Raw genomic sequence first — 11,658 nt, 5'->3', positions numbered from 1 at the left:
CTAATAACTATTCTGATAGCTCATTCCATTTATCCACCACTCTCTGCATGAAAATGGGCTTAATAGTTAGGGAGTGCCTGCTTTTGCCTTCCCCTCCATAGATGCTGCCTGACTTGCTGAGCTCCTCCCGCATTTTGTGTGTATTGCAAAAGAGCTCCAATGTCTCCTTTTGGTCAATTCATAGTATCAAACCTATTGATGGATTTTAGACAATCATAGATGTTACAATGCAAAAGTGGAACATGCAGTAAGGGGAGAAGTACCTTCTCTTGGGTAAAGTATACTGACTTGTGTGAGGAGTTTAAGGGTAACAGGGCGAAGTAAAAGCCCTCCCCACCATTGAATACACTTACATGGAGCACTGCCCACAAGAAATCAGCTTCCATCGTCAAAGTCTCTACCATCCAGGCCATGCCTTCTTTTCACCACCATCAGGCAGGAGGTTCAGAACCCTCAGGACTCACACCACCAGGTTCAGGAACAGTTATTACCCTACAACCATCAGGCTTCTGAACCAGTGTGGATAACTTCTCTCACTACTGCTTTTGAACTGATCCTCTGACTCACTTTCAAGGACTTTTTGTGACTCACCCCCTCGGTAATATATTTTTTGATTTCCACAGTCGTCTTCTTGTGCACTTTGGTTGTTTATTAGTCTTTGAATCCTGATGAAGGGTGTCAGATTAAGACAAAGATGGTTTAAGTATTCCCTTAAAGGACGCTGCCTGACTTGTTGAGTTCCTCCAGTATTTTGAGGGAAAAGAGTTCCACCATCTGCAGAATTTTGTGTTTTTATCTGTTTATGTACAGCTTCTCCCTCACAAATTCTGTTGCATTTTCCCCCGTAAATGCCTTCAAGAAAATTAATTTCAAGGAAGTATATGGTAACATTGCTACATTTAATTATAACTTTACTTTGAATTTGATGGGCAGATGGAGTGAGATAACAGGCTGGAAAGACTGCGTAGTATCTTGCCATTATACTGTATTTTGGTTTCATCCGAAGGGGATTTAGATCACTTGCTGGTGCAGTTTACTCCTTGGGTCCAAGTCCCACTTTTAACTTTCAGCAAAGAACTCCACCGCAAACAAGGTGGGACTTGGTTGTTACTGGGCACAAGAGAAGGTGGCCCAGCCCCCGCATGCTAAGATCGAGATGGAGACTGTTATTGGATAGCTGCGCTGTCAGTCACGACAGGCTGGTGACTCTCTCTCAGGGGCAGTTTCCATTTAGCTGCCGATGAGATATTTAGTCCGGCAGTAGACACGCAGTAAGTTGCTCTATTAGTAGTTTTTTTTACACGCAGAAAGTGGGAGAGATTCTTTCGACCAGTTAATCCGTGAGAAAAGTGTCACAGTTTGGCGCCTTTTATTGAGGAAAATAGTTTAAAAGCTGCTGATCCGAAAGAGCAAAAACTTACCCTGTCAGACCAAACTTTGGGAAACTATGTCGAGCGTAAGAAGCATCCTATTCATTGGACTGGCGTTCGTCTTTGTGAAGATCGAAGGTAAGGTTTTCCTGATGAGTTATGTGTCTAGATCTCCTGCGATGAACTGCAGGCTTCCCAATGCCTCCTCGGGAACGCCTGCCCCATGTCGAGTCTGTTATGTAAGTTTTGGGATTTAACCTCCCCCGAGATACGCAGAGTTTTAGTATTACTCGAAATGTAGCTGTGGGCGTTGGCGAGATACGTATGCAACAAAATTGTCGTCCCCGGTAGTTAATGAGTCTCTTTTGGTTCTTCTGGAAATCTCGGCAGAGTGAATGTGCTTTTTATAAAACATTGGCTCTGCTCAATAGTCTGTGAAGGGTTGTAATGTGGTGTGAAGAAATGTATCGAACGGTAGCGTTTCATGCACCCCCACCACCACGCCCTCATTTATCTATTACACCTCATAGATTTCTTGAAATACAACAGTAACTGCTTTGATGGTGGAACTCTATCTGGAGATGAAGCTTGAGGAATTCGGCTGGTCAGGCGGCATCTGCAGAAGTGAATAAACAAGACGATGTTTCGGGCCGAGATTCTTGTCCTGGACTGGAAAGAAAAGGGAAAAGAAGGCGGAATACAAAGTCTTTTTGGGGGGTGGTTGAGGGGAAGGAGGACAAGCAGACCGCTGATAATGAAGCTAGGTGGGTGGGGGAAGAGGATGAAGTAACAAGCTGGGGGGGGGCGGTGATAGGTAGGGAAGGTAAAGGGCTGGAGAAAAAGGAGGGTGGGTCATGGGAGAGAGGGAAGGAGGAGGAGCACCAGAGGGAGGTAATAGGCAGGTGAGGAGAAGAGGTAAGAGACCAAAGTGAGGAAATGAGGGAAGGGGGGAGGGGAAAAACTTGCAGAATGTTGGACAGATGATGTTCATGCCATTAGTTCGAAAGCTACTAAGATAGAGTAGGAGGTGTTCCTCCTCCAACCTGAGAATGGCCTCTTCCAGGCAGAAGAGGAGACCAGTGACTGACTTGTCGAACAGGAATGGGGATAGGAATTTAAATGGTTGGCCACCGTGAAATTCTGCCTTTATGGATTTTACAACACAGTGTGCCAGCGTTCAATCCCGGCGCGTCTGTATAGAGTTTGTACGCTCTCTCTGTGACCACGTGGGTTCCCTCTGCTTCCTCTCACAGTGCAAAGGCGTTCTGGTTCACAGGTTAATTGGTCATTGTAGTTTAAATAGGTGACAAACAAGAGAAAACGTGCAGATGTTGGGAATCCAAGCAACACACACACACACAAAATGCTGGAGGAACTCAGCAGGCTAGGGAGCATCTGTAGAAAAGAGTACAGTCGACGTTTCTGTCCCAGACACTTCAGCAGGAAATTAAGTAGGTGGGTTGCTGGGTAGTATGGCTTGTTGGGCCCAAAGGGCCCATTCCATGTGGTATCCCTAAATGTAAAAACATAGAAGCTCTGCCTTGAACGATCTTACTGTTCTAACTTGTGCACTTCTGAAGTGAATAGCGGATAGTGTATTCCAAAGAATCATTTATTTATTGAGATATAGCGTGGAAGAGGCCTTTCTGGCCCCTTGCCATGCTGCCCAGCAATACCACCCAACTTAACCCCAGCCTAATCACGGGACCATTTACAATGAGCAATTAACCTACCCAACCAGTATGACTTTGGACTGTGGGAGGAGTCAGGAGCACTTGGAGGAAAGCCATGCAGTCATGGGGAGAACATACAAACTCCTTACAGGCAGCAGTGGGAATTGAACCCTGGCTGCTGGTACAGTGAATCATTATACAATCACTAATGTGGTGCCCGGTGGGGGGGGGGGGGTAATCTGAGGAAAAGATGCTTGGATTCTCCCACCTTCCACTGAAATTGTGCCCTCTAGTTCCAGATCCTGCAGTGATAGCCTAGAATTTGACACCATTTTGAATGCTCCCCACTGTCTCTAAGTGACACATACAAAATGCTGGAGGAACTCCCAAATGCTGGGGCGGTATGATGGTGTAGTGCTAGCAGCCCGGGTTCAATGCCTGCCATTGTCTGTAAGGAGTTTGTACCTTCTCCGTATAACTGATTTCCGGATTTCCTCCTGGGGCTCTGGTTTCCTCCCACCTCTGGGTTGGTAGGTCAGTTGGTCACATGGATGTGTACATTTGGGCTGAGTGAGCTCATTGGGCCAGAAGATCCTGTTACCATGCGGTACCTCTAAATAAAATAATAAATAAACTCAGCAGGTCAAGCAGCATCTATCAAGGGGAATGAACAGTCATGACTAATTGACCTTCTCTTACAGACCATAAACTTGGCTATTTAGTAATTGTCAAACTTGAATGGAGTCTTGTGACTGAATTTCAGAGTTCATCTGGAGTTGGCGAGTTGTTGAATCTGCAGTTTCTTGAGTCAGGGATGCCAGTTTACATTGTGGTTATGTTACTGCACTAGCAATCCAGAAATAATTTTCTTCAAATTCAACTGCAGTTTTTAAACTATTTAAAAATGGAAATAAATGTGCTTCTTCAACTGATGATCGCTGGTCTGCAACCATTTATTTAATCACTTTTCCAGATGGGGAAAGAAAACAGTCTCTTTTTGCTCGTTACTTCCTAGAAAAACAAGCCTTAATTCCACCATATTTGTGAATGCCAGTTTCTTTCCTCGTCCCTTGAATGTGTTAAACCCTCTGAAATGCTTGTCTGTCTTTCCCAAGCCAATGTGTTTATTTCTCATGTCTGGTCTTGTGATACAAACTCTATACCAAAAGAATTCTCATGAGAGTCACTACATCATGATGGGAGCAAAAATATAGAACATCACAGCACAGGCCCTTCAGCCCACAAAATTGTGCTAACCTTTTTACATATAGTACTGTGCAAATTCTATAGAACAGTAACTATAAATGGGATAAATGAACAACAAACTGCCAATGCAAATATAAACAATATGTTTAAATATTTTATAAATATAACTCCTGCCTTAGCAAGGACCTGAACCCACTGCAATTTGCCTATTGCCAAAATAGGTCAAAGGCAGATGCAATCTCAATGGCTCTTCACACAGCCTTAAACCGCCTGGACAATGCAAATACCTATGTCAGGATGCTGTTCTTTGACTATAGATAGCTAGACTAGTGGATTGGTGTCACAGCAACAACTTTGCATTCAACATCAGTAAGCCGGAAGAGCTGACTGTGGAATTCAGGAAAGGTAAGACGAAGAAACACATACCAATCCTCATAGAGGGATCAGAAGTGGAGAGAGTGAGCAGCTTCAAGTTCCTCGGTGTCAAGATCTCTGAGGACCTAACCTGGTCCCAACATATCAATGTGGATATAAAGAAGGCAAGGCAGTGTCTATACTTCATTGGGAGTTTGAAGAGATTTGATATGTCAACAAATACACTCGAAAACTTATACGGAAATATCGTGGAGAGCATTCTGACAGACTGCATCACTGTCTGGTATGGGGGGGTGGGGGGGGAGGCTACTACACAGGATTGAAAGAAGCTGCCGAAGGTTGTAAATTTAGTCAGCTACATCTAAGGTACTAGTCAATAGAGTACCCAGGACATCTTCAAGGAGTCGTGTCTCAGAAAGGCAGCAGCCATCATTAAGGACCTCCAGCACCCAGGACGCCCTTTTCTCACTGTTACCATCAGGTAGGAAGTTCAGAAGCCTGAAGGCACACACTCAGTGATTCAGGAACAGCTTCTTCCCCTCTGCCATCCGATTCCTAAATGGACCTGTGAAAACTGCCTCACTTTTTTAGTATATTATTTCTGCTTTTTGCATGATTTTTAATCTATTCATTATACGTATATTGTAATTGACTTACTTATTATTTTTTCTTCTATATTATGTATTGCATTGAACTGCTGCTACTAAGTTAACAAATTTTGATGACAGATGCCAGTCTTAATAAACCTGATTCCGATTCTGATATAGGAATAAATATCGAGAGCCTGAAATAAGATAAAGCGACCTTAAGTGCGAGCAGAAACAGAATGTGTGTAGTTATCACCACTTGTTCAAGAGCCTGATTGTTGAGGGATAGGACCTGTACCTTCCTGCTGATGGCAGCAGCAAGGAAAGAGCAAGGCCTGGGTGGTGAGGATTAGATGCTGCTTTTGAGATCTGCTCAATGGTTGGGCACCTGTTGTAGACTAAGGGTGGGAAGGGGACAGTGAGAGGGAAATCATGGTTGGGAAAAGTGGAAGGGAGAGGGGAGGGAGCAGGAAGTGCCAGAGTGACATTCTGTAATAAACCAATTGTCTCTAATCAAATGACCTTGCTTGCTGTCTCAGGGCGAGGTATGTCTACACCCAACCCACCATCCCTAGGATGATTACTCAGCCACATGTCCCACACCCTTCCACAGCACTCCACCTGCATCATTCCCAACATCCTTTGCTACTGCCAGATTAACAAATCCGCTCTCTGCTCTAACATTGGCAAGTACAGTACTGTGTGAAAGTTACCCTTGCTATATAGATGTACCCAAGACTTTTGCACAGTACTCTACTCTGACATCAATCTAACCCTTTCATCTTACATAGCACTCCATCTTTCTATCATCATGTGCTTATCTATGAATTTCTTAAGCATCCCTAATGTATCTACCTCAACCACCACCCCTGGCAGGGAGTTCCATGCGCCCACCACTCTCTGTTTAAAAAGAAACTTGCCTCTGACATCACCCCCTCCATACTTCCCTCATCACCTTAAAATTTTGCCTCGTATAAGACATTTCCACCCTGAGAAAATGTCTCTGGCTGTCCACTCCATCTATGCCTCTTAACACCTCGTACACCTTCATTAAGTCAACTCTCATCCTCCTTCCCTCCAAAGACAAAAGCCGTAGCTCGCTCAACCTTTCCTCCTAAGACATGCCCTCTAGTCCAGGGACCCTCTCAAGATCTTCCACAGGCTCCTTATAATGAGGCAACCAGAGCTAAATATAAAATACTCCCAAGTATTGTCTGTCCAGTGTTTTATACAGTCGATACATTACTTCTCGGCTCATGAGCTCAATCCTTCGACTAAAGAATGACAACACATTCATTTGTTGTCTTAACAACCCTATCAATTATGGACAAAAATCTCTCCTTATTCTTTGTGATTTGCCTCCAGCCTTTGTCTCATTGCATCACACCCTCAACATTTTAGGACCAGCTTATTCCCCTCTACCATCAGATTTCTTGACCATGACCTCACTATTTTGCTCTTTTCACACAATTTATTTATCTTCTCGTTGTCATAGTTTTTATGTCTAGTACTATACCACTGTGCCAAACAGCAAATGACCCAACAAAGGATCCATCCAATGCCACTAACCTCATACTTCCTGCACCCCCTGTTTCTACTTCCTACCCCAGATCCACAAACGGGCCTGTCCAGGTAGACTCATTGTTTTTGCTTGTTCCTGCCCCACTAAACTCCTACCTCAACTCAGTTTTGTCCCTCCTGGCTCAGTCCCTTCTGACCTATATCCATGACACGTCACATGCTCTGGATCTTTTCAATGATTTCAAGTTCCCTGGCCCTCATCTGAGTTTCACTATGGATGGCCAGTCCCCCATCCCCCACCAGGAAGGCCTCAAGTCTCTGCGTTTCTTTCTGGACACTAGCCCTAACCGGTTCCCCTCCACCACTCTTCTCTGTCTTTGGTCTTGTCCTCTTCTCAATAATTTCTCACTTGGCTCCTGCTACTTCCTTCAAGCAAAAGGTGTAGACATGGGTCCCAGCTATGCCTGCCTTTCTGTCGGCTCCGTGGAACAGTCTACGTTCCAAGCCTACAGTGGTGTCATTGCCCCACTTTTCCTACACTACATCAGTGACTGCATTGGTGCTGCTTCCTGCACCCATGCAGAGCTTGTCGACTTCATCAACTTTGCCTCAGTCTTCCACCATGTGCTCAAATTTACCTGGTCCATTTCCAACACCTCCCTCCACTTTCTCGACGTCTCTGTCTTTGGAGACAGCTTATTCACTGATGTCTATTATAAACCCACTGACTCTTGCTATTACCTGGGCAATACCTCTTCCCACTCTTTTTACTTGTAAGAATGTCACCCACTTCTCTCAGTTCCTCAGTCTCTGCCACATTTGCTCTCATAATGAGGCTTTTCATCCTAGAACGAAGATGTCCTCCTCTTTCAAAGAAAGGGGCTTCCCTTCCTCCATCATCAACGCTGCCTTCAACCTCATCTCATCCATTTTGCAAACGTCTGCCTTAGCCCCCATCCCCTTACTACCCCTCCAAGGATAGGGTTCTTCTTGTCCTCAACTACCCCACCAGCCTTCCCATCCAGCATGTATTCTCCATAACGTCCATCATCTCCAACAGGATCCCACCGCCAAGCACATCTTTCCCTCCCCCAACTTCCTGTTTATATGCTTTCCACATGACTCCCTTGTCTATTCGTCCCTTATCAATGATCTCCCTTCTATCACTTATCCTTGCAAGCGGAACAAATGCGACACCTGCCCTTGAACAACTCCCTCTCTGATATTCAGGGCCCCAGGCAATCCTTTTAGGTGAGGCGGCAATTCACTTGAGTCTGGTGGGGTATCCGGTATTCAGCCTATTCCATGGGCTCATTCCTCAGCCCATTCCACACACTCACCACTCTCTGCGTACTCCTGACAGCTCCTCTGTACCTACTTCCACTGTATCCGGTGCTCCTGGTGTGGCCTTCTATATATCGGTGAGACCCGACATAGATAAGGAGACCGCTTTGCCGAGCCTCTACGCTCCATGCACCAGTAAAAGTGGGATGGATCTCCCAGTGGCCACCCATTTTAATTCCAATTCCCATTCCCCTTCTGACATGTCAATCCATGGCCTCCTCTACTGTCGCGATGAGGCCAGACTTGGGTTGGAGGAACAACACTTTGTATCTCATCTGGGTAGCCTCCAAACTGATGGCATGAACATCGATTTCTTGAATTTAGGGTATTTACCCCCCCACTCCCCAACTTCACCATTCCCCATTCCTTTTCCCCTCTCAGCTTATCTCTTTACCTGCCCATCACCGCCCTCTTGTGCTCCCCCTCCCCTTTTCTTTCTTCCAAGGCCTTATATCCTCACCTATCAGATTCCCCTTCTCCTGCCCTGTATCTCTTTCACCAATCAACTTCCCAGCTCTTTACTTCACCCCGCACCCCCCACACCAGGCTTCACCTATCACCTAGTGTTGCTTCTTCCCCTCCCTCCACCTTCAAACCCTAGACTCCTAATTTTTTCCTCAGTTCTGATGAAGGGTCCAGCCTGAAACGTCAACTATACTCTTTGTCCATAGAAGCTGCCTGATCTGCTGAGTTCCTCCAGCATTTTGTGTGTGTTGCTTGGATTTCCAGCATCTGTATATTTTCTCTTGTTTGTAATTACACAAAATATACCTCATTATAACCCTGCTTTTCACGGTTCTGTTGTCCAGAACTGCACTGATTTAGCTTTCAGTCTTGTCCTCCTGTGGAACAGCGTCAAAGATTATCTTATAATGCACCTCTACGTGCCTCTGGCTTTGCTATTTTGAGGACACTTTTTTTGTGGTCTGACTCCATTGCTATACACAAAAAGTTAATGTCATGGTAATATAGATCAAAATGAGCCCTTCAGCCCATCAAGTTCGCACTGACCATCAACCACCCATTTACACTAATCTAAGACGTCATTTTTCATTTGCCCCCACATTCTAGAAACATAGAAAACCTACGGCACATTACAGGCCGTTTGGCCCACAAAGCTGTGCTGAACATAACCCTACCTTAGAAATTTCCTCGGGTTACCCATAGCCCTCTGTTTTTCTAAGCTTCATGTACCGATCCAAGAGTCTCTTAAAAGACCCTATCGTATCTGCCTCCACCACGGTTGTAGGCAGCCCATTCCACACACTCACCACTCTCTGCGTCTCTGCGTACTCCTGACATCTCCTCTGTACCTACTTCCAAGCACCTTAAAGCTGTGCCCTCTCGTGCTAGCCATTTCAGCCCTGGGGAAAAGCCTCTGACTATCCACATGATCAGTGCTTCTCATCAGACCCCACTAGGAGTACTGTGCTCAGTTCTGGTCTCCTCACTACGGGAAGGATGTGGAAATCATAGAAAGGTCACTCACCTCTCATCCTCTGTTGCTCCAAGGAGAAAAGGCCGAGTTCACTCCACCTATTCTCAGTTCCCCAATCCAGGCAACATCCTTGTAAATCTCCTCTGCACTCTTTCTATGATTTCCACACCCTTCCTAGCGATGTCCGGCTGTAACCTCTGACAGTCCTCCACACTATCAACAACACCCCCAACCTTTATGTCATCAGCAAATTTACTAACCCATCCCTCCACTTCCTCATTCAGGTCATTTATAAAAATCAGAATGAGTAGGGTAACCAGAACAGATCCCTGAGGCACACCACTGGTGTGACCCGTCTACAACCAGTCTTTGCCTTCTGTGGGCATGTCAGTTCTGGATCCACAAAGCAATGTCCCCTTGGATCCCATCCCTTGCATGGGCTACCTTATCAAATGCCTTGCTGAAATCCTTATACACTACACCTACCTCTCTACCGTCATCAATGTGTTAAGTCACATCCTCAAAATATTAATCAGGCTGATAAGGCACGACCTGCCTTTGATAAAGCCATGCTGACTATTCCTAATCATATTATGCCTCTCCAAATGTTCAGAAATCCTGCCTCGGGATCTTTTCCATCAACTTACCAACCACTGAGGTAGGACTCACTGGTCTATAATTTCCTGGGCTTGTTAACAGTTTCCAGATTCTACCACTCACCTACGCACTAGGGGCAATTCACGGTGCCCAATTAGCCTACACGTTTTTAGGACGTGGGAGGAATCTGGAGCAGCAGAGATCACAGTAAGAATATAGATGTCCTTCCAAGATGGCAGCTGAGTTCAGCTTTGAATCCCGCTGTTCGGTCCCGAAAGGCAAAAGTTTGACTAGCTGAATCACTAAGCTGCCTGCATGATTACACGCTCTTTGCAATCACTGTCCCTTCACTTGAGGGGAGATCTGTTAGAGGCTTATAAGATTATGAGAGGCATGGCCAGAGTAGTCTGACAGTATCTTTCTCCCAGTGTTGAAATGTCTCATGCCTGATGGTATTTAAGGTGAGAGGGGTAAGATCAAAGGAGATGTGGGGACATTTTTATTTTACAGAGCGTGATGGGTGCCTGGAATGTGGTGTCTGGGGTGGTGCAGATTAGAAACTTTTAAGAGACATTCAGATAGGTGCATGAATGTGAGAGAGATGGAAGGAGTAGGGTCATAATGTACGCAGAAGGGAGTAGTTTAGCTGTTCATTTGATTACTAATTTAATTGATTTGGCACAACATAGTGGGCAGAAGGGCCTGTTCCTGTACTGTTCTATATTCTATGTATAGAAGCAGCCGGTAATGATTAGTAAATACTGACCTAGTTTGTGTCCCTGACATGCCTGAGCAATCTGTTGTCTTTGTCAGTGTCTGCAGCCCAGTCATTGAGGTCTGCTGCATCTCCTCTCAAGCTGTGCTGTTGTGCTGCAATTTTAGGATGGTGGGATAGTATAGTGGTTAATTTTATGGCCTCAGGTGTAATATCTGAGTTTGATCCCTGCCGTTTTCTGTGAGGAGTTTGTACGTTCTCTCCCAGTGCATTTCCTCTGGATGCTTCTGTTTCTTCCTACATTCCGAAGACAAACGGGTTAGGGTTTGTAATTTGTGGGCATGTTATGCTGTTGTTGGAAGTGTGGCCACACTTGCAGACTGCTCAGCACAAACCTCGCTGATTTGGTTCAGTGCAAACCCTATGTTTCAATATACTGTATATGAGACATATCTAGCTAATCTCCCTTTATTGTGGTCTAATGTATGTTTTATATAGTTCCTACATAAAAAGTAGACATTTGCCTACTTTGAAAATAAATTTACCTTAAACTTTAAACTCCTGGCTCGATTACTCAATACCTCAGTCTGTGAGGACAATTAACCAGTGTGCCTTTATAACGATTCTTGGGGGCAAGAGAGTCTGCATGTATCTGTTCATCAACTCTTCTCAGGTCTAGAGTCTGTGGTGGCCAGTGCTATCATGTTTGCTGTTGTGTGCTGGGGCAGCAGGCTGAGGGTAGCAGACACCAGCAGAATCAACAAACTCATTTGTAAGGCCAGTGATGTTGTGGGGGTGGAACTGGACTCTCTGACGGTGGTGTCTGAAAAGA

The 11,658-nt window shown here is 45.2% G+C and overlaps 1 protein-coding gene across 1 annotated transcript in view; it reads left to right on the top strand.

Annotated features, from left to right (window-relative positions):
- Positions 1-1,205: 1,205 nt before the first annotated feature.
- The window catches only part of LOC132391064 (CD99 antigen-like protein 2), a 68,584-nt gene continuing 58,131 nt past the window's right edge, over positions 1,206-11,658 (top strand). Inside the window, exon 1 of the mRNA XM_059963772.1 lies at positions 1,206-1,508. Within this exon, the coding sequence (XP_059819755.1) occupies positions 1,448-1,508 (61 nt within the window). The 5' untranslated portion in view covers positions 1,206-1,447. The remainder of the gene's footprint in view (positions 1,509-11,658) is intronic.

The sequence above is a fragment of the Hypanus sabinus genome, chromosome 3, assembly GCF_030144855.1.
Source record: "Hypanus sabinus isolate sHypSab1 chromosome 3, sHypSab1.hap1, whole genome shotgun sequence".
In the NCBI taxonomy this organism is placed as follows: Eukaryota; Metazoa; Chordata; class Chondrichthyes; order Myliobatiformes; family Dasyatidae; genus Hypanus; species Hypanus sabinus.
This window is presented reverse-complemented; position numbering and strand designations above follow the sequence as displayed.